At 38.9% G+C, this 27,417-nt stretch overlaps 4 protein-coding genes across 7 annotated transcripts; 1 reads left to right on the forward strand and 3 right to left on the reverse strand.

The window, feature by feature from the left end:
• Window positions 1-2,088: 2,088 nt before the first annotated feature.
• On the reverse strand, window positions 2,089-6,190 carry med18 (mediator of RNA polymerase II transcription, subunit 18 homolog (yeast)). Its single transcript, XM_027286356.1, has 3 exons — window positions 5,833-6,190; window positions 4,823-4,924; window positions 2,089-3,029 (listed from the first exon to the last, which is right to left on the reverse strand). Exons 2-3 carry the CDS (start codon window positions 4,893-4,895, stop codon window positions 2,473-2,475), a joined length of 630 nt encoding a protein of 209 aa, XP_027142157.1. The 5' UTR covers window positions 4,896-4,924; window positions 5,833-6,190; the 3' UTR covers window positions 2,089-2,472.
• Window positions 5,762-27,126, forward strand: themis2 (thymocyte selection associated family member 2). 4 transcript variants are annotated; one of them, XM_027286352.1, is made up of 8 exons: window positions 5,762-5,879; window positions 7,436-7,496; window positions 21,852-22,129; window positions 22,466-22,606; window positions 22,693-23,118; window positions 23,799-24,997; window positions 25,247-25,361; window positions 25,896-27,126. In XM_027286352.1, the coding sequence occupies exons 3-8, from the start codon at window positions 22,027-22,029 to the stop codon at window positions 26,006-26,008; spliced, it is 2,097 nt and encodes a 698-aa protein (XP_027142153.1). In that variant the 5' UTR covers window positions 5,762-5,879; window positions 7,436-7,496; window positions 21,852-22,026; the 3' UTR covers window positions 26,009-27,126. The 4 variants fall into 4 exon arrangements, with proteins under 4 accessions (XP_027142153.1, XP_010729911.1, XP_010729910.1 ...); XM_010731609.3 differs by having other exon boundaries at window positions 22,009-22,129; XM_010731608.3 differs by lacking the exons at window positions 5,762-5,879; window positions 7,436-7,496 and adding an exon at window positions 20,860-21,115.
• LOC104919560 (uncharacterized) lies at window positions 6,975-9,351 on the reverse strand. The gene is made up of 7 exons (XM_019267193.2): window positions 9,131-9,351; window positions 8,683-8,988; window positions 8,282-8,566; window positions 7,968-8,186; window positions 7,771-7,884; window positions 7,584-7,624; window positions 6,975-7,484 (listed from the first exon to the last, which is right to left on the reverse strand). The coding sequence occupies exons 1-7, from the start codon at window positions 9,210-9,212 to the stop codon at window positions 7,371-7,373; spliced, it is 1,161 nt and encodes a 386-aa protein (XP_019122738.2). The 5' UTR covers window positions 9,213-9,351; the 3' UTR covers window positions 6,975-7,370.
• On the reverse strand, window positions 14,563-19,030 carry ppp1r8b (protein phosphatase 1, regulatory subunit 8b). Its single transcript, XM_019267194.2, has 7 exons — window positions 18,904-19,030; window positions 18,338-18,398; window positions 17,887-18,040; window positions 17,087-17,304; window positions 16,624-16,768; window positions 16,398-16,462; window positions 14,563-16,129 (listed from the first exon to the last, which is right to left on the reverse strand). Exons 1-7 carry the CDS (start codon window positions 18,954-18,956, stop codon window positions 15,776-15,778), a joined length of 1,050 nt encoding a protein of 349 aa, XP_019122739.1. The 5' UTR covers window positions 18,957-19,030; the 3' UTR covers window positions 14,563-15,775.
• Window positions 27,127-27,417: the final 291 nt, after the last annotated feature.

The following is a 27,417-nucleotide window of genomic DNA, read 5'->3' on the forward strand; positions in this document are numbered from 1 at the left end:
AGTGGTTGGCTACATGCACAATAGCCAAGCAGGCCTGATGCCAAGACACTGATTAGCCTTGCTATGGCTCCGTTCTCCAGGCAATGCAGAGTGGAGGTGCGGTGGGAGATCAGCTCATCACCAAAGAGCACTGTGCTAAACACAAGTTTAAGTGGAAGAAAGCCAGCATACTGTAGTGTATCCATGCTGGACACATAAAGCCTTGGGCAAGGAGGCATCTGCCTCTTTAATACATAATTCACTCAGAGCTGAAACATCATGCTTCAGTCCTAAGGGCCAGTAGTCTGTTTCTGGTTGTTGGAACATAAAACTGTCTCCATCAGATAACCTCGGCCTTATTGACAGGCAACTTTGTGTATTAAGTAGCTAACTATAAAATTGGGTTCAATTTGAGCACAGATCAGATTTGCCTTTGAAACAGACAGAAGTGTCTCTTATCAATAAAATGTACTTTATAAATCTAAAGGTTTGAGTGTAAGGTACTCTGAGGTTCTCTTTGGATTAGTATACTTAAAAACCACATGAAAACTTTAAGGGAGTTTATAATTATAATGGGATGTATATTTAAATGTTCAAAGGGCGGCTTTCAAGGTGCACCAAATGTATGTGGAAGCAATGTCATCTCACCTTTCCACCTCAGCGAGCTCGTCCTCATCAGCGTTGATATGCAGGTAGGTCAACATGTAGAGACAGCCATCTGCCCTCGAGCTTTCCCTTCAGACACGCACACGGTCACTTTACATCGCAACCCCCTGCAAACGCATCTCACTGTAGGAGTATTATTAGAAGCACTCATGTCTTATAGACCGCATTATTATCATAACTGACAGGATGTGCATTAGTTACTTCAGTCTGCTTTAGCAGATTGACCATAATGTTGACACACTAGCTTACAGGCCATCCGAATTCTGCATGGGGAGTGAAGAACAGGCGACGGCAGCTGTAGTGCTTTCATGTGTAATAGTCCCAGCTCAAGTTCCCATGAAAGAGGCACTAATGGGTTAACAGTAGAAATGAGAGGGGAAGAGAGGGAAAATCAATGCTTTTGTTGAGGGGAAGAAAGAAAGGCTTTCACAGGTCTATGTATCATTAAGCAATTGAGAAAGCTAATTAGAGTGGGGGGAAAAGATGTGCAGATCTCACAGCTAATTATTTCCATGGCAACCACAGCTCCTGTAGCTGATCTGAAGTAGCTTTCAGCCGGCGAGACAGCCTCTTACAAAAAGAGCAACAGAGACACCTAGTGGGAGGAAATGGATGTGTTCATGAGAAGCTATTGAGTTCAGGTATTGATTAATAAAAAAAACACCAATAGCTTTGAAAATAGAACACAAATCATATGAAATATAAATGTTACTTTACTAGAAAAAGCTGGTTTGCAACACACATCATAGTCTGGAAACAGTTGCTATGTTTAACTGATATAAAATGATATAAAACATTGTTGGTGTTACTCCTATCCTATAAGGAGGGTTTAAATCAAAGACCAGAATCCAAACAGATCTTAAACTTAAACCATTCAAGAAATTACAATTCCAGGAGCCGCCATATGAACTATAAATGATGCTGTAATAAAATCAATCTATATCACTTGTCTAGTAGGTGTTTTTTCCCGGCAATACTTTATGTATAAGGTGGTCATTTTTTTTACTGATTTACACTCAATGCAGGAACTGGCACAAACACATCACTGATGTTTCTTCTGTAAACCCAGTAAACTCTGCATAGGAGAGGAATTTCACCCTTATGGACATAAACTGAAGGACAAGCGTGTACGATTTAGTGACATCTAGCAGTCGACTTGCAGATTACAACACCCTAGTTTCATCCTCTCCTTCCTAGTGCGAAGGAGAAACTGTATTGAGTGCAAAAGACCCTTTCCAGTGTTTACTTTGTCCGTTTTGGGCTACTGTAGAAACACGGCAGACTCTGTAGAAAAGGACACGGCATTTAAATATAAAAAGGCTCAATTTATGAGCTACTCAAATATTAGCTTTTAACCTTTATGTTTGTATAATACATCAGATTTCAAGTATTGAAATATAAATTTAATAAACGTGGACTGTCAAATAGCTTCTTTTTTTTTTCTTTAATGAAAATATTGCTATGCACATTATATTCAATTCCTGTCATATTCTGCAGCCCCCAAATCTTACACACTGGACCTTTAAATGAGCAAGCATTGAGTGTAAACAAAAATGTGTTGCATTAACTAGCGAATGATGAGTGAATGAAGTGTAATAAGTTTACCGTATCAAAACTTTGTGACCATGTGACCATGCACATTGACAGAACACAGTAATATTTAAAACATACTATAAAGACATCTTCCAGTTCACATAACAAACTGACTAGAAGTGACTGTTAAATCGCTGCGTTTAATTTGAGGTAAAAAAGTAAAAACTGTGAAAAATAAGCGGTGTGATTTGTCCATGGCAGTCAGGCATGACTTGAGTCTCTAAATTCTGTCATTCAATGTCTCTGTTTGCTGGGGTCAATCTTCTCCAGGTGAACCAGGGGTTTGAGTTGCTCGGCAAAGCTGCGCATGTCCTCCGACACAGTGTCTTGGCCTGCAGGAGCCAACACGCTCAGCTCCACCAGGTATGAAAGTGACAGACGTTCTGTGTTGTCTGTGTTCCCAGGTACCAGGATGCGTGACAGCTTGCTCACTACAATTTTCATGGCGCCTTTGCGGAATATGTGCCCATTTGCCACAAACTCATGGTCCATGCGAAAGCCCATCTCATTGAGGAACTCCGGCAGGCTGTGAGAGGCAGCCACGTCAACACAGTTGCGCACCAGGGCATGGCGGCTCTTGTCTCCTACTTCAGGTTGGCCTAGGTAGCGTAGGTGCCATGGAGATGTGGGGTGGGAGAGGGAGCGCCGGGCACGCAGAATGAAAGGATTTCCCTGTTGGCCTTTCAGTAGATAAACCAGTTCATGATCTATAAAGCTCTCGGGTTCCATGTTGTCGCACAGACCTCGAAGGCGATGCAAGAGGCTCTCCAGGGACTGGTCTAACACACTGCCTGAATTAATAGAGGGTAGAGAAAGAGCAGCATAGACATGTAAATAATAATGTGGTGTGATGATCTGGACTGCACAAATAGATTGTATTTATATCTAAAGTTTCAATCTATATTTACAGAATAAACACTGCAAAAAATCCAAATTTATGACAGCTGAGTTTCTTTAAGTCACGGGAAGAAAACAGGCCTTTATAACAAAAAGATGGCAGATGTTCTTCCACTTATCAGTTGATAAGAAGATCTGGTAAAAGATCTGTTGTCACCATTTCCTTGCTGGCAATCTTGCAACTCATACAACAGCCCTGCAGTAAATCCTACCTTCATGAAAGTTTTGATTGAACTGTTTTAAAAAGATGTTAATTAAACTTCATGGTAAGACTGTATTTTATAGTAATGTTGAAAACTATTGCACTGTAATGACTTTTTAATACCTTGTCAACCCTGTTTGCATGCAACGAGAGGCAGACTCTTTGGAATATTTTTGGAAGGACAGCACTCTCCAACGGCATAATAAAAACAGTAAATTAGAAGAAAATATCTTTGACAGAACAGGGTTATGCACGAATAGTCCAAAAAAAGTCCTTTCCTAACCACTTTTCCTTGACCTGAGGTTAAAAGGTTAAGGAGAATTGAAAAGGACTGAGGAAAAGACGTCCGTAGTGTTCAGAGAACCCGATTGCATTTGGACTAGGCTATGTCATTGTATGACGGTGGATGTTACTGATGTGATCTGCGATGAAACTAAAAAGTTCAGAGGATGGACTACAAAATGCACACCTGAGATACTTCTCCCTGTGCGCTTGTGTTGTTTAATGCAGGATATATATATAAATGTGGACAACCCAGTGAAAAATATGACTTTGTTATTAATGTCAGAATTGAAATAATAAAAAGGGACACTGTGTATCCTAAAGCTAAAGAAGATAAGAAAGGAAGCACTGAAGCTCCTTTCTTTAACGTTTAGAGAAGTCAAACAGCTCTTATTAAAAGGCGGATATGTAAATACTTCTGGGTCATTTCACTCAGTTAAAAAAACTTACAGAGCAAAACAGACTATTGGACAGCAACCATGATCATTTTCACAGCAGCCATTATGACATGAGCTAGTAGGTGTTATGGAATTTTTCTATCTTTAGGTAACACGAGGTCACTTGAGGAGTATTAGTTGTTTAGCTTTGGTTGAGAACAGTAGGTGCCAGTCTATCTATAACACTGTGGTGGCCAGGGTCGAAGAGACCTATTACTGCCTTCTTAGACATAATAGATAGCTTGCCGTTGACGTTCCAATCTGCGTAAACAGACATCTGTGTCTCCAGACTAGAATATGCTGACAACAACACCTGCATGAATAAAAGCATTCTCTTTGACTAATTCTGGGCATTTAGTATTTGTGGTGTTATCTGTAAGGGTTTAAAGTCGATCCACCAGGATGAGTTGGGCAGAATGTGACCGATTCAGGCACTTCTGATGAACTTTGAGAGTGTCTCTAATTCTCCTTGGGCCAAGCGTCAATAAATAATACAGCATAAGACATCAAAGGCTCCTGAACACTTTCTTCCTTCCTGACCTCACCATTGACCTTCTCTCCACAACAGTAGGGTCAATGCAGGTGCTTCCAATGACACTAATCAAGGTTCAGTTCCAGTTATTGGAGCAGAGCTTTTCCAGTGAACCAACACGGCTCCATTTGACCTGAATGGAACTGAACCTTAATTGATATCATTGGTAACACCTGTGTTTATTACATCTTCTCTGTATCGCTGTCCCACTTATATAGACAGTAAACAGCTCACCTTGCAGCAGGTACTCCATCATGTTGATTGTGCCTCCAGTGACAGGCATCACTGTAACCGGTGGAGCTTCCATCTTTTCTCCGGCACAGTCGTTTTTTAAATCTAGAGGAGGAACATATATTATCAGCAAACTCTAATATCTATATAGATAGATAGATCGATAGATAGCGACGGAATACTATATATATATATATTATTATATATATATATATATATTATATATATATATAGCTCTGTCACTATTCTTAACTGGCCCCCCCAAAAAAGTTGGGTGCTAAGTAACATTACGTGGTTTGCGGTATAGATAGATAGATAGATAGATAGATAGATAGATAGATAGATAGATAAATAAATATATATATAGATAGATATATCTAGATTCTAGACAGATAGATAGATATATCTATAGATAGATAGATAGATAGATAGATAGATAGATAGATAGATAGATAGATAAATAAATATATATATAGATAGATATATCTAGATTCTAGACAGATAGATAGATATATCTATAGATAGATAGATAGATAGATAGATAGATAGATAGATAGATAGATAGATAAATAAATATATATATAGATAGATATATCTAGATTCTAGACAGATAGATAGATATATCTATAGATAGATAGATAGATAGATAGATAGATAGATAGATAGATAGATAGATAAATAAATATATATATAGATAGATATATCTAGATTCTAGACAGATAGATAGATATATCTATAGATAGATAGATAGATAGATAGATAGATAGATAGATAGATAGATAGATAAATAAATATATATATAGATAGATATATCTAGATTCTAGACAGATAGATAGATATATCTATAGATAGATAGATAGATAGATAGATAGATAGATAGATAGATACATAGATAGATGCATCGTCTTCATTTGACCGTTAGCAACCACGTAATGTTACCTAGCAACCACTGTCAGTTAAGAATAGTGATAGAGTTAGCTAATGAGCTAACGCTAACTCACTCGCTTCATTACCTGAGAAACCACGATAACAAAATGTTTGTCCTCCCAAACCAAGGCAGGTAAGTGCTGCTGTCTTCGGTAGAGCCTTCACAGTAAAGTCCGAGGATGCGGTAGGCCTCACTGTTCGTTCAATCAAAAACACCGGTGATAGCTTGCGGCTAGCTACGTTTGATATCAAAAGTTAGCCAACAACAAATGTAAGCTGTGTTAAGTTACTCGACCGGGATGACAAATATTTATCCGTGAAACCAAAACGCCGATTGAAAAAATAGCCAAACTGCTCGGTTAGTTAATAAAGACAGAACAAACACAGCAGCTACAGTGAATGAGAAGCATCCTCCTCTCACTCTCTCTCTCTCTCTCGCTTTTTCCTCGCTGAGGTTAAACATCCAACTTTAAGTCGCAGTACAGCCACCTACTGGAGCACTGCTGTCCTTTTTTTAGCAAGTGGTGGAAACAGTGAAGTCATGGAAATTTAAATACCCAGTTCAAAATGCTCAAGGTGAACCCCCTTATGCTGGGATATTCTTCATGATGCGATGCCATGTAAGCAGAAATGGTGAAAGCAATGAAGCGACTGCTCAGATCATTTATAAATGTATTATTACATAAAATAAAACATATTGTGAAAGTGCTCTTTATGCTGTTGTTTGTGTGGATATATTTGTTTTTTTTATCATTAGTCGTGCTGATTACTGATTGACATTCAGTCATAATAATTGTTGTAGCTGGTAGAGGAGGCAAATTATTTTAACTACTTCACAACAGCAATGATATTTTATAAACTGATCACTGGTTTTGTATGTAAAACATTGCCCTATGATTAAAAAGCAGTGAAGTCAAATGTATCATAAAATAAAAAATACCTCAAAATTTTACTCATGTGCTGTAGTTGAGTAAATTAACTTTTAATTTAAGAAGAATTTTAATGTTGTAGCTGGTTTAGATACATGCATTTAAGTTCATATACATTTAATCTATCTAAGAAACTCGCTGTCCAATTGTAGTGGAGTAAATGGGTACAGCATTTTTCTCTGGCTAGTGATGTCAATACTCTACTAATATAATTTTTATTAAGACGCCAAAGATTTTTCAGAAATGATGCTTCTGTGTTTGATCAGCTCAAGACAAAAGAAGAGGAATGAATAAAGTGCTTTAGATAGATAGATGACTTTATTCATCCCCGAAAGGGAAATTAGGTCGTCATAGAAGTCCGGTATATTTTAAATACAATAAAAATGCAATAGAATAAAATACTGAGGTAGAAAACATAAAAAATAAAAATGCAGAACAGGACATGGACACTTAAAAACCACAAGATACATAAATACATTTATTACTGTGTAGGAAAATCTATCAGCTCTTTTCATGGGTCACTTAACTCAGTTAGGAAACCTCCTGATCAAAAAGATCCAGTGCTTCATAATTTCCCTTCAGACCTGTGTGGGTGAAGTCACAACGACTTGTTCTCATGAAACTTTGACAGTAAAGGTGAGAGCTATTATTAGGAGAGTAGCACTGCTGGCTCATATTAACTTGGGACCTTGTTTCTATACTTTTATTTCACTATATACACATTCACTGTAAGACACATAATTGTCTGTTGTCTTCGCAGGTCTCCGGATTATAATCGATGTATAAACCACTGAAGGCTCCTCGTCCACCTGCAGCAAGAAGTAAGAAATCTCAACACACAAACAAACAGCACACATGATAGTCCAGCTGCATGTTAGGTTATGTCGTCATCATCATAAAATACTTACACTGCCATTTGAGCCACAGCAACAAAGCTGAATGGAAAATGCTTGAAAAGAAACAGAAACATAATCAGAAAGGATACATAAACTTGCCTAGACCACTGTCAAACTTCTACTTCAGTTTCAAGGCAGCGGTTTACTGAACAAACAACAGACAGGAAGTACAATGACACAAAGACCTATATATAATTACCTGCCTGCAGTCTTGGTCTGAGGAAGCAAACTAAAAGTGCCATTAAAATAAGGCATGTAAGGGCTGCTGATGTTCCATAAATAAGATTCACATGTTCAGGCTGTGTAGGTACATCTGTAAAACCAAAAACACAACATTTAACATTCCTTGTATTCAGGCCATGAGCTTCTAAAAGGGAGATACAGGAAAACACCCACCTGTTGTTTTATTTGAAGTAACTGATGGTTCATGGGTACTGTTAACTGGACTGTATCCATCAAACATCTGCTTTGTAGTGCAATTTAAAAAACCATATCGATCTACATGCACTTGTCTTCTGTTTGTCTCCACGTTTGAAGGACTGTTTGGTTTGATGTTACGGAATTCCTCGTCACACATCATAGCACAAGAAACATCTGAATTCTCACTGTGGTGTACTGTTAAACAGCAAATATGTATATATAATATATTATACCAAGTTACAGCATTTAATGTTGACATTAGATATTGTATGCGTTTCTTATTTACTCACCTGTAGCTACGCACAAGATGATGGTAAATAGCTTCTGCCAGTGTCCATCACATCGACTTTTCCAGCAGCTATATTTCCCGACATCTGCTCTTTGAACATTTACAATGTGCAAAGCCTTGTTGGAAGTCACAAAATCTGATTTGGGTCTTTGTGCCGAGTTCCACAGTGCAGTCGTATTACTTGCTTCAACAGTCCATTTTAAGTTATTGAATTCACCTGGACACGAATAAGTAAAATTTCTGCCTGCAGTAACGTAGAATGTCTCATTAGTTTCTTTCAGAATTTCTGAAAAACAAAAAAGGTGTTGTTTGTTAGACTACAGGATGAGCATTGGCAAATGAATATAAATGGATACACAAAGCAATTGGGTACTTAATATTTAGTATTTTATATTTTCTGACCTTTTTTCAAACTGGTGGTGACTGTGGGGAAGTGTTTGTTCAAGCAATCGTTTTCACACCAGTAAAGGCCTTGATCATCCTCTATTAGATTTTTTATGACCAAAGAATAATTGCTCATAACCAATATCCTGGATTGAAGGGGAGGATGAAAGCGTGGTATTCCTGTCGCATCTTGAGCAAATATCACGATGTGGTCACTACGTTCATCTTTCTTGTAATACCATTTAAAAGAGCGAGAGTCCCTTCTGCAATGTTGACAAGGTATCACAGCTTGACATCCCAGCGAGAACTGAAGATTTGTGGTTGCTGAAATATAAGTTTTTTTCTGTTAAACACTAAAAGTAGCTTGAAAAATATAAAATACGAAAAATATACTATCAGACAACAGTAATTTCCTAAACTTGCATTTAAATACAGGGTAATATCAAAGATTTTGTAAGTTACTTACCATTTCCTGAGGCAAAAGGCGATGAGTTCCAAATAATCAGTAGAAAAATAAGAGATTTTTGCATCGTGTGTGAGGCACTCATGTCTCTGTGGAAAAAAAGACAATACTGAACAGACAGGAACACCCCCCCTATGGTTACAGTATTGCCGCTCTTCAAACGACAAATCAGAGGGTATGCATCGCATCAGCAGGTTTTGGGTAGGTTGAGGGTAGCAACTATATTCAAGCTGCGACATCAGAAGAGATCGACAAGCTAATGCAGTAAAAATCTACCGTGGCTTCACCCACGCTTTTTTTCTGTTTTGTTTTTTTCTGCTTTGCAGTAGCATGGGTGTTGCTCATTTTTCATATCAAGGTGTCAAACTGTTTCCCTCAATGCTTTTGACATGCTTAAAGTTACAAAACTAAATCTTAATATTAATCTCTTAATCTTAAAACTTAAACTAAATCTTACTTGTTTTTTTTAACAGAGCAATATATGGAAAGTGCAACAATGGAAAAGACTGCATGACATGAACAATATGAATCAGCTTGTGAGTCAGCTTAACGATTTCAACATTGTCTCACTCGTTCATGAGCTCTTTTCAGTTTTTCATGTTATAATTTTGACTCCTTGCACATCTTTGAACCTGGGTAGATCTCAACATATTAGCCTATTGTAGTTTGAGCTTTGATCAACAATGCTACAAACCACAAAAGCTCTCATACAGTGGGACCCAACACAACTCGTGTGTGCATCTGCCGCGAGGTTTATATCTCATGTAAAGGTGTCAGTTTCTATACTCACAATTTTTTTTTTCATATTGTGATTATGCTTTGTGAGATCATTTGTAAACTGTCTGAGAAGAAATAACTGTAAATATGCTGCGTATACAATTTACTCATCTGCTTTGACAGATTTAACACACACCTACACACACACACACATAGAAACAATGTAATCACACATATATTCATAATGGCTTATACAATTAATATTCAATAATTATAGCATTATAAAGTTTTATGTTTACGAGACCATCAAAATTGGTTCCTTAACCCGATTGGTCTTGTAATGCTGGTGAGTAAACCTGAAAATTGGTTTCGTAAACATGTGTGCCCACACACACACACACACACACACACACACACACACACATTACATAGATTCTCCAAAACTATATTCTAATATACAAAATTCACTAAAATCCCTAAAATTCACATCTTGGTCAGCATTTGAAAAAGAAATGCTTACTATAATTCCCTCAAAGCACAGGCAAGTGGCTTTTTTTTAGTGGTTTATTCGAAGCTTCTCTCTCCAAATCCACAGTAAAAACTAAATAATGCTGACAAAATGTAAACAACGTTAGCTTGAATAATATTTACGCAAACACAGATAAATAAAATACCTCGTTGGATGCATGCTAGAAAAAAGGGAATTGTATTGAAATCATAGAAAACAAATGCAACTTAAATGAATTCTCATTAGACAATGATCTTTGAAAAGGTTAACAAATGATAGACTTATACAAACAATAAATGCAACAATTGCACTTACTTTTTAAATCCGGTTTATTGTCTTGTTGTCATTTGACAGACAGGTACATTCTCCGCCTACTGGTGGTTACAATATGCCAAGGTTTTGCATCTCACTGTTGAGATGCGGTTGTGGTTCGCAGCTGGCCTCGTTAGCATCACCAGTTTAATTTATAGAGGATTGTTTTGGAGGTAATTCAGCGTCACAGCAACAACTTCATGTATTGCTTTCTTCATTCACACACATACTGTCTGTTTCTGTCTTATTGGTGTCAGAAGGCCAGAGATGGTTTCGGCACAAAAGGCTCTTGACCTCAGGTTTCCATTATGATGTTTTGAAGTCATACGTAAAACTGATGTCAGATTCTGCTAATGTTGGTATGTAAATTTAGTTATTGTTAGTTTAGTTGGTCAAGCTCATGATTGCATATTGGAGTTTTTTTTTCCATCTCCTGCAGAGAAATCACATCTGTTCTCCCAACGTTGCTAGGAAAAATGGGAACAATATGGAAACACGAACAAGTCTTTTGAATAGTTTGAGCCTGTGAGACTTATGACACTGGACAACATCATGAAGTGTGCCTTCAGCTATAACAGAAACTGCCAGACGGAGAGTTGAGTGTATACAAACTTTTTCACCGTTCCAGTTCTGTGTTCTCAGTTCTTGCTTCTTCAACTGTCTGAATCATGATTCGACATGTGCCCTTGTTTATGTCTCATTTCAGTGGAACAAACACATACATTAAAGCAGTGCATGAGCTCATTTATCTGTTTGATCTGTGGGCCAGGATTGCTCCATATCACAATGACCTTATTTTCTACCTCACCCCACATGGTTTCAGATACAGGAAAGCACGTAGGGTGGCCCACAGTCATAGCGGTAAGATCTGAACACGCAGTCTTATTACTGAGAAACTGAAACTATTGCCAAGTGTCAATCATACTGGATTTAATTTGTTTGTAATATAGTGTACCTATACACTTAGCTTTTATTATATACAGACTGGTGACAAATTAAAGGAAAAACCTGAATAAATAAGTGGAGAAATCCATCCGGGGAACAATCGTTTGATAAGTATCAAAAGCGATATGAATCATATGCTATTGCCTTTCTAGTCACCACTTCGTAACCCAACTGACAATTGGCTGCAAATACTCATCTATTTTCTTTGAAGACAGAGTCATGAGCAAGAGGAAAGAAGCTCTAAAGGAAGAGGAACTTAGACTTTCTGGACATCCTTCTCTTTGCAAGAGTATATGAAGTGATATCGACTGTCTTCAATCTACTGATCTTTAGAAAATTAGACTTTCTCACTTTTGCTAAATGTAAAAAGTTTAATTTTATTTCTCTGTGTGTGTGTGTGTGTGTGTACAGCAGTTACAGTTTTTCTCACTTGCTAAAACATAATTTCTGAAACCTTGCTCCATTTTCCATCATTGTCTTTTGATGAATGAAAACATGTTCTATCATCAAAATTGATCAGAAATTACTACTCTGCTTTCCTGTTTGCATTTTTGTTCTTCCTCCTCCTCCTGCATCTCACAAATTGTCCTTTGTCTCTGTGGTGCTGTAATTCTTGTTCTTTGTTGATATGAACCTACAACCAGTCAAAATCTTCTACAAAAAGTAGATTCATGCAGCACAGTACATACAGTGATGAGCTTTACAAATGTCTATTGAAACAGCTGCATGTAGTGTAGTACAGTAAATTACAAAAATACAGTAGTGTACTGTACCTGTTCTCTTCTCTGAATGTCCTTACTATGGTGGACAGAAAATCGTCTCAAATTGGGTTGCACTCGAAGTCCTGCTTCCCTCATTGTGAGTCCACAGACAAGAACGTGGTCTATGATTGTTGCTTGAATTTCACTGGATATTTCCATTCTTTGTCTTCATCTTTTTCTTTCTTGTCCTCCTCTTCCTCCTCGTCTCCACCTTGCATACACACTCGTCCTCTTCCTCTCACATAGTTTCTTCTATCCATTCTCAGACTTTCTCATTCCCACCTTCAACAACCTGTTTGCTCTCTGAACTGGCTTATATCGGTTGTGTCACATCACTTGAAACAAGTGAAATCAATTTTGAGTGGTTGCGTTTAATCAATGACATGTCTGCTGTATTTGCATTTGCTGAAACATTTGCTGCACATTTTTTTACCATGTGAAATGGTTTAAGGTATTGACAACAGACTGCACAATTGAGTTCAGGCAACTGAGAACTTTCTTCAGCCAATGGGACAAAGAAAACTATCCGACAATAAAAACAGTGACACAGATAAACACCTAAAACCTGAGATCGTATTAGAGATGATTTGGCATGATGTGTACAGATGGTCAGTTCAAAACAAAGACCACCGCTTTTGTAATTTATGACAGCTTGATTTTCTCCTCTTAAATATCAGCCACTGTAGAGGCAGAATAACACTGTCTGTCAATTATCTTGTCCTGGGGTGCAACATCTACAGTATGTATCATCTCACAGCATCAAGTCCTTCAACCCTGTTTCCAGCCTCCATTTTAGAAAATGGAAACTATTTTTTATTAACTGCTGTTACCTAAATGACAGGCTACACTGTAACACATTATAACTCTGTATTATGTTTATTGAATCAGCAATATCCAAACGTGTGGTTTTGGATTGTCAAGTGTTTTCTTCTTGTTTTAAAAGCTAGTCCCTCTGCCATCTATCTCTGATAACTGCACTTCTGACCTGATGGAGTAAACAGTCTTATGTCAGCCTAGGTGGCTTCCAATGCTCAGTGCCAACCTGACTAACATTATGTTTATTGCATATTTTATGCTATTTTATAATGGTTTCATTGTAAATTACAGTGCTGTACAAATAAGGTATATAGTGACTACTTCTACTAGTTGTAGTAGTACCATTTTAACAAATGGTATTATAAAAAAGGGGGAAATAGGGAGAGACAGAGAAGGGGTTGTCTCCAGGCAATAAGGTGGTTTAGAGTTGGCTCAAGATGACAAGATACAGATACGTACTAAAAAGTACTAATAATACTGTAACAAACACAAACAGTTAAACATATACTGTTATATGAATAAGGACTGTAATACAAATGAGAAGACGTTAACGGCTGACTAACATTAGTGTCAGCATACTGCCCCCGTGAGGCGACAACGAGAAAAAAACATCTGACAAATACTAAAACTATGCTTATCACGGTTTAACATTGACAACTAATAATGTGTCCCCCTTATTTCAAGGGAGGATCTCAGTAAAGATCAAATCTGTAGAACCAGTAGCATAAAGATAAAAAGATGCAGGAAATGCTGTTTTTAACCCAGCATCTTCAATATTTTACTAAGTCTGTACACTGACATCACCACAAACAATGATGAACTGTGCGATTGTGAGTTGCATTTGACATTTTTGTACTTTATACATGAAAGAGAAGTCGTATGTTTACTGTGGTAAGACATTTGCACCAAATAACTATATATATTAATTAGATATAAACTGTTTAAATGCTTTCTTTTATGTGAGATTTGTTGAGGTGCTTAAACTGATATTGTTGGATGCATGGCATTACATTTTCTGGGATGTTGTGATCTGTTGGAATAATAACTAATAATTTTGCAGTCTGTTTTGTTTTGTATCGGTTCTAATTTCATTGTTCTCAGTTTGTGAGTTTGCTAGGACTCTTTTGAAAAAGGTATTTTCTTCTTAATAAGACTTTTCCTGGTCAAATAACGAAAAAATAAATGTTGGGAAAACAATTCTTCTGTCTTCATTTGTAAATACATATAAATAATTCTGTAGTCCTCCTTTGAGCATGTTTATAGAACCTGTGACACTTTGACATTTCCATAAACTGCTTAAACGAGGTCTAGTACCACTTTAGCAATGCTGAGATTCACAACATTATCTAAATCACAGCTGAAATCACTGTACAACATTATGAGTCAAAAGTAATTCATTTTTTATTTACAGTCATATGATTACAAAATCCACACACCCACAAGGACAAAAAGTCACCAGCACAGTGTGTAAACGTCAAACACCATGTGCGTTTTTGATCTCAAACCCAGAGTACACTCTGCGTAAACCGATTTCTGATGCTGTGCAAAGTCACAGTTCCTATGACTCGAGTCAGTTCAGGGCAAACTAAATATACAGTATACTGTATAAACTCCTCTGTACTGTGATGCACGTGAAGGACATTAACATGCTCCTTGACCAGACTAAATCCAAACCTGTTAAAGTTGGTGTTTGTTACCGCGCTGCCATTGCAATTCTCCTATATTGTTACTAATTTAACATTCCAATTAAGAAAACTGTAAAACGGCTAATGGACTGTTTAAACCTTGTTATAACGGAAAAAGCCAATGCCACTTTGATGGGACGTCACAGATTTTAGACAAGACTACGTTTAGTAGGACAGGCCATAAACAATGGTACCTGCAAGCCTGCAGCTAAACCTCAATGAAAACTCTGACCTTTGTGCAGTCAACATCTAGTGGTTTATATGACAAATACAAGACACTTCAATTGATGTTACATTGGTCTAATATATGTAATGGAAATGTTTCAGTGAGCAAAGCACATTCTATCAGTCATTTTCAAAATAAAAAGCAGCCCTGTGTTTTGATAGAAACTGACTTCATGTCTGGATTCTCCAACTTACCTGACTTCTCACAGTAAAATTTTCTTATATAAAAAGTATGTGTTTTGCAATTTGTTTTAACAGCATTATCAAAATATTAAAGGAGTGAAAAAAATGTCGGAACTTGTTTAGTAGAAAAAGGAAAAAAAAAAAATCCCAACTTTACACACGTCAAAAAAACAGAACTCGATGGCTCATCATATCCACGTAGACTTTCACTCACAGACAAACGTATCTAACTGCCACTCTGAGGCTCAAACACTCACTGCCAAGTCTGTTATAATCGCTGTCAGTCCACAACATTCTGCTGTTTTCTGGACAATTATAAACTGCTGATTTAGTAATGTCGATGATATCTTACGACAGACCACGCAGTCTTTTTGTGATGACCATGAGTAAACACGACAAATAAAAAAGAAAATTAGAGAATGACTCCACGTCAGCCAGGTCACAGTCCCTGATGCGTCTGCTGGTAACCTGAGAGTCAGCAGCTTTCAGAAACTGATCAGATGAGTAGTGACGGGGTGGGTTTCTTGCCCGGCCAAGCCTCTTTGGCATACTTCTTTTTGCGTGGCTCGTTGTGGGTCTCTGGTAGGTAAGGGGCTGTAACAGGAGTGGGGTTGAGGGTGACAGGAGGCTGGGGAGCCTCTGGGGCCAGGTCCACCTCTGGTGCTGGATTGGGGAAAGGCAGAGGAAGCCCTCCCTGCATAGCAGCACCTCCTGGTGCTCCTGTCGGCTGGTTCTCATGACTGGTGGGAGGCAAGTCCCCATAGAGACCACCGCCTAAGCTGTAGGCGTGGATACGTTTGGAAGTTATGTCATCAAGACCGAGAGTATTTTGGCCCTCTGATCTGCGTTTCTGTGACGGGGATGACAGATTATTAGTCATGCATTTAGGCCCTGGTGTCACTACCTTTTTAGGTCATACACCTAACCCAATGCAAATCATTATGTATAACAATGGATGTAAAAATGAGTACACTACTTACTTTGATTGAAAAAGCTCAGAAACCCACAATATGTGACTGCAAAAGTACAACTGCTCAACACAGTCGTACTTTTGTCACCTGTCAAGTGAAATGTATGAACTGAATCAGACAGTTTTAACTGACTAAACCAAAGCTTACCTTCATGGGGATGACAGCAGTCTGCACCATATTTCTAAAGCGTCCCACCGAAGGGTCTATATCCTCTGTAAGTATCGACAAAACAAGTGTTATTCATCGGTCACATGCGGTAAGATTTTCACATGGAAATCTTGAAATGACACAATGATCTAAAAAATAAAACAAAGAGTTCATAGGAGTGTTTCTTTGCGCTTTCTTCAAGCACTCCCTTCGCTTTGTTTCGTACCTGGGTTAATGATGGAGTCCTCCTCATTGAAGGTAACCCTGGAGTTCCTCCGTTTCCTCTTAGGCCTCTGGATTTCCAGGTTGCCCTCTTCAATAGTCAGTAGGGAAATGCGCTTGTTGTGAGCTGTGTTGAACTCCGTCAGGTTCTGGTAGGATGCAGACAGGAAAAGACAAATAAAGCTTTTTTTTTTTTCAAGCTCTATTTTTGACAGAGACGGCTGAAGAGTGACAGGAGTGTGGGGAGAGAGAGATGGGGAATGACATGCAGCGAAGGGCCGCAGGTCGGATTCGAACCCTGGGCCGCTGCTGAGCCTTCGTACATGGGGTGCTCTACCAACTGAGCTAATCGGCACCCCAATTGATAAAGATTTCACCAACTTTACAGCACAGCAATATACTGGAGAACAGATCGCATCATAAAACTAAGAGAAAAAAAAACTACTTCATTGTGCATTGTAATCTACCTCCAGCTCTGTCTCTTCCTCTGGAAGCCCGAGCAGTCCTTTCAGCTCTTCGTCATCCCCCGTCTTACTGTCTCCTGTGCCGGCGGTGCCTTGGGTTTGTGGTTTCTCTCTGATGGTATAGGTCCGTGTCGAGGCCCCGAAAGATATTGTAGAGTCTATGGGAACCTGCTGAGGCTTGTGCGCCTCCAGACGGATGTGTCCGAGAAAAGTACCATGTGCTAAAACAATGACAATGAAATACAGTTTGCAAATGTTAGGACAGGTTATTCACCGTGACTTTTAGTTTTTTATGGAACTGAATCTTAGTTCGTTTGAAATTACGTAACCAGAATAAACAGCTGATTGGAGCTTAAGTGGCGGTTTTCTGCCTCATTCGTCAAACTACACAATTTCAATGCCGCTCATGTCCATGTGATAACAACAGAACATGTGTGAAGCAACAACCGCTTCGGGGCTGCAACCAACGATTGTTTTCATTATCAAATAATCAGATTACTTTCTCAGGGAATCGATTAACGACTTTGTCAATAAAAAGATGTTTTGTCTGACCTACAGTCCAGACCACACAGAAATCTTACATTAATGAAGCTGGAAGCAGGTAACGTTTAGTCTTTTTTCAGTCGAACGATCAGTTCAGCTCTAATGTGTTATTACCTACACGTAACTGAGGCCTGTAAAAATGATTGCGGATTTGTTTTTATTCCTTTTTCATCCTTTAGCGCGTGTGCCAAACCTTTCAAGACCGTGCTTCTAAGTATATCATAGATTAAGAGTCCACAAGATTGTGAAGAACGTCTTACTGCTGTTGAGGTCTATGAGAAAGACCCTTTTCAGATGTTTGTGGTAAACCAGGGCAGCGTGGACTCGCGAGCACGACTGATGGTCGATGGTGAAGTCGCACCAGTCGGGGTTCCTGCCAAACAGGTAGTACTTCTTTTCATCTATGATCAGTTTCTAAAGAGAAAGACAGTTTCAGTAAAAACACACACACACACTTATTGCAATGCCTTTGTGCCCCTGAGCCATAACCTAACAGTGCTGCTTCCCACTGAAAAGCTTAAATCTCGGGGCTGATGCTGTGCTCTTGCACCGCTTGAAGCCATGCAGCCATAGGAGAAAATAATCCCACTGTGGGATTAAAATGGGCTGTCAGGCTCGTATCTGGTGCATTCAAACTTCATTACCTCCCCACAATACCACAACAAGTACACAACAACGTTTAGGCCACCATGTCCATGTCCATGTCCATACCTCCATCAGTTTGTCTCCTTTCATCACGTCTAGATGGAGCCCCGGAGGAGGCTTTCCTGCCCTAAATAGAAAAGAGTATTAAAAGGTTTTAAACATGTATACAATCCGTGTTTGGAGCATGCGTGCAAAGATGTGTGCATTAGTATTCTAGCTTTGTTTTCCTGCAACTTAATGAAGATTTATTCATTGAAAAAAAAACGAGAGCTTGGACCTGTGCAGTCAGCTAATGGAAACGCTTACGGCTCGTCTCCTATTTGCAGGAGTAGTACTAATACCACACATCAGGACAAAGGTTGGACACGTTCAAAAGTCACATTCACAAGCATTGAACGCCTTCGCTTTAAAGCAGGTGCATGAAATCAAACATTTACAGCCTCTTCTGTGGAAAAAAAAAACAATTTTGCAGCGTTAGACGAGTTAGCACGTTAGCTGGCGTGGCTACAGTAACTACACGCTTCTCCCTAAAGTCAAAGGTGACGCATTTCACGCACAGCTGAGCCGCTGTTTTGCGTCTGATATCGCGTTTCCGACACGCAGTTACAACTTCAGCGTGTGCATGTTCTCACCATGTCGGACAATCAAAAGGAGGGGGACTCTCTTTGCTTATTTTAGTCGCCATCTTGCCTCATCGTCTCAGAGCCGAAGTGCATGTTGGGGTGGAAAACCCGCTCGCTGTGGGTGACTGGGAGTTGTAGTCTTTCACGCCTAACATGCTAAAAAAACATGGTTGACGTCCTAAATAAGGCCACAAAATCAGTTTTTTTCTGTTTAATTAAACATGTCATGTTAATCATTTAAAATTGATAGTGGTTCAAAATGATCACGCTCATACTTGTGCCCAGGGGTGTATAGGTAAACACCAATATAAAATTATTAAACCATCATCATTGAGTATATATATTTCAAATATAATAATGTACGGAAGCCCTAAAGGGTCATACATACATACATTTTATTTCACCCGTTTTCCCGTTCAGAGCTTTATTATCCCTCCAGGAGAAATTTGATTTGCAGTGACAATGCAACTTACACAACAAACAATAAATAGACAAACAGTGACATAGAACAATGGCGCAAAGTAAAGCAACCAAAACTTGATTTAAACAATCCTAAATGAAGTTAGAATATAAGTGACAGAAGGCAAAAAGTCTATAAAAAATAAAAAGATAAACAAGTGCCACAAGAACAGTGCAATGTAAGAGTTGTGCAAATTAATTGCATTGATTGCACGTGGAACAAAGGAGAATTTATACCTATTTGTTCGTGCCCTAGGTAGCATGTATCTCCGTCCAGACGGCAGAGAAATAAATTCCTGCAACAATGGGTGGTCAGGGCTAGACAGGATGGACCGAGCCTTTTGTAGGACTCGTCTGTCAAAGATCTCTGAGAGACAGAGCTGCTGCATGCCAATTATCTTGTTGGCATCTCTCACAATTTAATACAAGATAACAAGATAATTATTTCGAGATCTCGAGAAAACAAAACGATAGTCTAGTGTATTAAATCATTGCAGGAAACATCATTTAGTGTAGCAATGTCAACTGCTCAAGTGAGCAGACGTTCGTCTTTTCGTGGTCAAGTGCACCCGTATTACAGAATGTATGGGAAATGCATGTAGTCCATGATACGGAGCGAGCAAACCTATTTCGCCACTGTAAAATCCCTTTGATCCATAAGATCTGACAAAGGTTTGTACACTTAATCTCAGGACCATCCTGACTGTTCACTCACTCAGTATCAAGCATATTTACTGTATCATTTTTGAGCAATTCAGCCTCAAAATTCATTATTTTGAATTGAAAAAGGCATTATGTGCAATATTTACTCTACTGTAAAATCTTTCTAATCTAATTTTTGACAAAGGTTGATACACTTTGGCTAATCCTCACTCCAGTCCTGAGATCAAGTGTATCAACCTTTGTCAGAAATTATGGATCAAAGGGATTTTACAGTAGAGTAATAGGTTTGCTCGCTCCGTATCATGGACTACATGCATTTGCCATACATTCTGTAATACGGGCGCACTTGACCACGAAAAGAGGAACGTCTGCTCACTTGACCGCAGTCGACATTGCTACACTAAATGATGTTTCCTGCAATGATTTAATACACTAGACTATCGTTTTGTTTTCTCAAGATCTCGAAATAATTATCTCGTTATTACGGGAAAACGGGTGGAATAAAATGTATGACCCTTTAGGGCTTCCTACATGCTCATACTTGTGCCCAGGGGCGCCGTATAGGTAGGCCTAATTTGATTTTTTTGTCATGAGGCCCAAAATTCCTGGCTGCGCCCCTGCTTGTGCCTTGTAAAATTACAGTGAACAAGAAGCACTTTCAGTGCCTGCGATAACCAGTAGGGGTCCTCAAACCCCAAACAACTTGACTAAATGACTGTTTGCTGCAGAAACAAGGTTTTCAAATGCATGTGATTCAAGTAAATGTGGAGAGCTAGTGGTTTGAAAACCGAAACAAAGGAAAAACCGTGGGCCCTGCATCTTGTGCGGTATTGTGTCGTGCATCGGGTTCCTGAGAAGAGGACATACTTACTTAGAGGACATTTTCTCTCTGCACGAGTCAAAGTGTCAAAGGGGGCATCAATGGTATTGGGGTGGGATTACCAAGTTCACAAAAAGGATCATGGAAAGGTTGGGAAACCCCTCAAGAGGTTCCAACCAACAGACCAGGCTGGTGTTTTAAGGCAGTGGCAGGGCTCATTTGGAAAGTGTCGTGGTTTTTGTCAGAAGCAGTGGGGGGCTTCCTTGTCGTGTCACAGAGGTGGGTGCTTAGTTTATTCTGTAGTGCAGAGGGAAGTGAGGGTGTTGTCTTAGTACTGCTCTTTTTTACTTTGAAGACATACTGTGTATATATATTTACATTGTTATATATATATTTTTTTCGTACTTGGCAATAAAGCTTTTTCTGATTCTGATTCTATAGACTTTCAGAGAATAAAAGATAAATTCCCTGTATGAAGAATGTGTTATGAGCTCTGAAGAGCACTGGGACTAAACTCAAGAGAAGGAACCCTTCTCTGGCTCTGCTGGGTGAAACATGTCCGTCCTTCCTGTCATTGGGTTTGTGGTGTCAGTGCTATGCGACTTAGAAGTTTTTCTATTCAATGCTGTGTAACCTACACAGTTGTTACATGATACACAGAAAACTGTTGTGTGTTAGTGTTAGTAACCGAGATCACACAAGACCAAGTTGTCATGACACCATTTGCTTAATATGCAAAAACAAGATGTGGTGGTTTAGATTTTTTGTGGACCTTGCAACAGCTTTAAAAGTTATTTTGTCAATTTGAGAATGCAATATAGAAATATTATGTCATTGTGCAGTTCCCCACAATCATTCAATCACACACACACACACATGCAAAAACATTTCCTCATTAAGGTTTACATTTTAGTATCTTCTATTTTAGTATATTTTCTTCGTGTGATAGCAAATTAACTAATTATTTCACAGGTATCAACATGCAGTAATAACTGAGATGTTTTCTTTCTTACAGTATAACAAGTCATCGTTTTGCCTCGATCTGTGAATGCAAGCAATGTGCAAACAGCTCCTGTCACTTCCTCATTCAGTTTTTGTGGTTTTTGACTGAGAAAGCATCCCCTTTTATGCTGCTCTAGTCATTCGCTGTCTGCCTTCATTTTTGACTGCAGCACATTGAGGCGGCAGTCATGGCAGGCACGACTGCTTTGCCACTTGAACAGTTCATCGCATCATTGGACAATACATGTCTGCCAAGAATTCTACAAGTTTGCTCTGGAGTGTATTTCCAAGGTAGGTGCCTTTATTGCTTTAATCACTGTGATCTGAAAAACGGGATGAGATTAGAGATTATTTGAAGAGATTAGGTCGCTGCAGTTTGTGTCTGTTGCATACATTTATATCTTTACGGTAGACGTGTTTCCTTCTTCTCTTAACTACAAACAAAAGGCTTTATTGTGGCCAAATAAAGACAGTGAGGATTTGTTTGAGTAAAACGTTTAAAATCAAAACTTTATTTGATTGTTAATCAGAAATATTTCATATTAGATTATGTAAGATTGTGTCCCAGTTAAGAAAAGTGATAAAACTTATAAACTTGTTTCTTCTATATCTTACTTTCTGTTTCAGGATCTATATATGAAATTTCTGGGAGTGAAGTGTGCTTTTCTACTGGGGATCTAATAAAAGTCATTGGCATTGAGCTCGTATCGGTTTGCTGTGAAAACATAAGCAACGATGAGAAGTTTGAACTGCCTATCAACCACACAGGTCAGCCTCAGCTATAACCAAGATTCTTGTGAGGACAGATCATTTTGTTTTGTAACTGACCACTAAGACTTCCTATTGTTTTTCAGGGTTGTTTAAGGTCGTTCCAGAGACAATGCCATACAACACAATTGAGGAAATGATAAGCCTGAGGCCTGTAGGCCTGGAATCCTGCCTTCCCTTCACTTTCACCAACCACTCCAAGATGACCTTTGACAATTTCACACTGGGTGCCGGGAGAACTTTGACAGTGATCTCCACTGAGCAGCACGAGGGTCAGGAGGATCAGGTGCGCTGCCACGTCAAAGGACAACAGGGAGCCTCTGCCGAAGTGTGCATCCCTCTTTCTTTTCAAGGGGAGTTCAGTGAATGTGAGAACGAGGAACGCTTCACTCTGCAGGAGATTATGTCCTCGCCCTGCCTGCGTAGTCGAAGGTTTCACTTTGTCAACACCACCAAATGTGAACAGCCCCTTGTCCTCAGTCCAGTATACCAGGTCCACGCCATCATGAACTGTGAGAACAACCTACTTCTCATTTCTTATTTGAGTTCTTCCTGTGTAAATTGTCCTGTACACTCTAATATATGTGTAAATAACAATGGCATGTAACTTTTTATTTACTCAAGTACTAAACTTGTACTAGTACTAAAATCCGGTAATACCCCGTCGCACATAAATGTGCGCATAAAAACATGAAGCTATAAAAATCTTCTAAATTATTATTTTTTAAATTGTTTTTTTAAACCAGCATCAGTCCTAATCATACATAAACAAAATATATATATATATATATATATATATATTTTTTTTTTCTTTTCATTTTTAACCCTTAAATTGCCAATGATGCACCTCCATTTTATGGTTTAAAAAAACAGCAAAAAATTGATTTATTTTCAATATACTTCATGCAAACTGGATTATTTATTAGATGCATTATTATTTATTTATTTTTTATACTGTCATATTTCATAAAATCTTCACTAATCTACACTTCAAAGCCCCAGGCCTCAAATGAAGCAGAGAAATGAGAATTTACATGTTTTATAGTTTGTATTTGAGTAGCCGTTATGCTAGAAAGTAATCGCCAAATACACAAAACTGTGCAAACTGTGTATACTCTTGTTTTAGTTCATTTAATTTTATCATGTGCCTCCACTACATTTTCTAACACACTTTCTCCCATTTTTTGCACAGTGAGGAAGAACATATTGAAGTTCCCGTCCAGCTTAGAGGTAGATGTGGTCGATGTCACTGAGGTGTGTAAGGATGTGAATTTTGTGACCCCGCTCAGTCTGACAGAGGTCCTTTCCCAGCCAGATGAATCCTTCCCATCAGTGGTGGAGATATTAGAACGCCCACAGACCCGCTCTCTGTTCAAGTGCAGCTGGCTGCCAGAACTTAACCGGAACAGCCACTTGGTTTTCCACAAGAAAAAACACACACCCATGGTTTTATTATCCAGCTCCAAGAGCCGAAAAGCACAGCAGTACTTCCTGGTATCTGAGCAATACGGTGGACGATTTCGGAGGAGGCCAAGAGAGTTTAACTCGGTGTATGAGGTGTATGTTGCTTCAATCCAGGCACCAGGTCTGAAGGTCAGTGTAACAAGGAACTGTGAGGACGTTGAGGAAGAGGGGCTACCTTCCCTCAGCGTGGGAGAGCAGCTGCAGGTTGTTCGCTGCGATAGGATGGAGTTGCCCTGTACAGGCAGCGCGGCACAGAAGCAGTCTGTCGAGGCACTTTTGTGTCAGCGTCTCCAAGAGCCAGATGATGAGGATGATGATGATGAAGAAGAGGAGGTCAAGCAGGAGAATGAGAAAGAGGAGATTTTTCTGCCTCTGTACATGCCGGGTCACTTTGTGGAGGTGCTCAGTGATAACAAGAAGTACAAACTCAGGGACTTGGGTAAGGAGTTTAGTTTGCCGCTAGATGTTAAGGTTGTGAGCCGTGATACTGAAATCAAGACTGATCCACTGTTTGGGCTTGCATCTCTCAGAATAGAGGGTGCTATGTTAGAGCCCACCATCCAGGCAAGCTTACCAGACAGCCCAGACCACTGTTTCGAGATCCCAACCCAGTGGATTTCTATGTCTGTCTCTTTCACCAAGGACCCCCTGCCATGGCCAAGTGATCAACCACCTAAGTGCCATGTGGACAGGGTTACTGAGGTGACAGACACGTTCTTTTATGAATTCCACAAACAAGGGAACCCAGAAGAAGCTCCTCCACCTCGACCACCAAAGGGAAATCTGTCATCTACAAAGTCTTGCAAAAAATCGAAGAAATCCAAGGCTGACAAGTCCAAAGAGCGAGCAGACAAAAGCGTCCCGACCAAAAAGATTGCTGATTTGACTTTAAATAGCAAAAAAAGACCCCCGGCTCCCCCACCTCCAGTAAGTATGGCTATTCATGCATATCTTACATTCCCCAGAGTTATTTTTTAATGTGTTGTGGTTGATTTTAACGTTTTCTGTTTCGGCTGTAAAGAGAGTGTGATTTCATTTTCTCACTAACGTGACATTTAGGAAACTTAAAACTTCTCAGAATTATCAAACAAACACAAGTGGTTTCCTCTTTGCTGTGGTCATCAGTGTAATAAAAACTCTTCTGAAAATTTTCTTCCTCTTCCTCTTACTGTGAAGCCCATCTTGGATGACCAGCCTCCACCGATTGTACCCAGAAAACACAGCGTTGACGTGACAAAAGGCAAGGCTCTGCCAAACACTTACGTGCAAAGGGAGGACCCTAAGAAAAAAGGTAAAGCTCCGAGACTATCGTACTGCCATACTGTTAATTACTGCCAAGATAGCCTATGAAAAGAACAAGTTAATATTTACCAATTGTCCGTCCCTGCCTGTGGCACCCAGTTGTTGCATCTGAAGATATTTTAAAAAACAGATCATATATATATATATATTCAGAAATGTAAGTAAATTATTAAACAGAGTCAATGGTGCACTGTAGTTTTTTAGCAAAAGTCACTCAAGCAGGAGCAAATAGTGCATTTGTCTGGAACTATTTTCAAATGCAGATTAATAAACATTTGATGCTCGATTAAGTATTAATGGAACCCGGATAGTGCATGAGAGTTTGATTCAAAATAAACTACAAACTGTAATGAAGAAACACTGTGGCTCACTGTGCTGTTTTTAACATTCTTAGACTAAATGTAACTCTATGGTACATCGGTTGAGCTAATCCAGGCTTTGTACACACAAACAAAGCTTCAGTTAAGGGTCAATTCATTGCTGAGTTACTTATTGATAAAGTCTACCCCTCTTTTCCCCCCAGCGGCGCTGTGTGACGTCGCAGCAGACGTGGACAGCGACCACGACTACGAAACTGTGGACGAGTCTTTGATGGCAATGATGAAGACTGCACAAGAGAACGTCCAGTTCTTCTAAATATTTAGTTTCACATGTGGGTGGTGGGAATTGAATCGTAAGTGTGTGTAAGGAAAATGTCGTATTGCTGTTTTCAAACTCATCCGTCTTGAATAATCTTACGCCACTGTACCCAGGTTGGGAATGGGTCCCCATTTTGTTTTTATCAGGCGTTCATTAGGCATATTAGTCAACTTCTTTTTTGGACACTCAAGTAACAAATGTCAAACTACACAAGAGCTTCGTATTATAAACCACAGCTTTTCATGTGGTGAGCAAAGTTCTCCATTCTTTAACCAGTCATCTCTATGCTCAACCCACCACCATTTTTTTTTCAAGGCGTATCTCTACATGCGATATATCTTTTGTAGTAGTGTTGAACAGATACTACCATTCTAATATGTATTGTAGTACTTTGTTGAAAGATTATATAGTACCTTTTTACTTTTCGTTCAAACTCGGTAGTTTTGGGGGGCTGCAAACAACAGCCTTAAAAACACCCATTGTTAAATCAATACCTATTTCTACACATTTCTAAGCTTTATAGAGGCAGTAAGGGATTACATTTGATTGTACAGACATTCATTGTGTGTGTCAAACTCAATATATATATATAGATATATATGCAAACTCTAAGCAGAAAGTGTCCTTGCATGTTTGAGCCATCTTAACCTCAAAGACGATAAAAATAGCAACTCTGCAGCTTCCTAGCAATAGCAGAAACTTTGCCAGCTGTCACAAACTGATAAACTGAGAGTACAGAAAGGTGCTACACGCTCTATCAAATATATTTTAGTGTTTTTATTTATTGAAAAAGACTTGTTGTTGGCAGATTACTTGGACTGAGAGCAGTTTCTCAAATAAGATTATATAGATATTCATTTTGTGCGCCACCTTCACAAACATACTGTCGATTTGTTGTCTGGAGTTGAACCGAGATGTTTTGTTGGCCGATATTTCTGCATCGTGCCCAGTCAAACGGATTTGCCAGGTGGACACAATCAAGCGAAGACAGTGTGAGTGTGAGCTCAAGATACAAGACGTAAAATTCGGTTTGTGGCGTCACAGATTGTGAATATCCATGTAAATGAAGTATTTTCTGTTTAAAGCTTAATAAATATGGACAAACTGCTTGTTTATCGTGTGTATGTGTAAATTATGAAACAAGACTTTCTGATAGACGACCCAACTGTATTTTGTATAATCTTTTAATTTTCACACCAGTAAGTTACATAGACAAAAAAAAGAAATAAATCAGCTGCTTATGTTTTAAGTATTTAAAATTACAAAATGCTTTACAATGAAAGAGGAGGCCGTTTGTCTGTGGGGAGTTGGGGTTGAATAGTATTTTCTAGGGGAGTGGGAAAAAGATCTTCAACAGCAACACCTTAGGGACTTGTCAAATAGCAGAAGTAACACCAGGAGGTGTG

This window comes from Larimichthys crocea, chromosome XIII (genome assembly GCF_000972845.2).
Source record: "Larimichthys crocea isolate SSNF chromosome XIII, L_crocea_2.0, whole genome shotgun sequence".
NCBI lineage: Eukaryota > Metazoa > Chordata > Actinopteri > Sciaenidae > Larimichthys > Larimichthys crocea.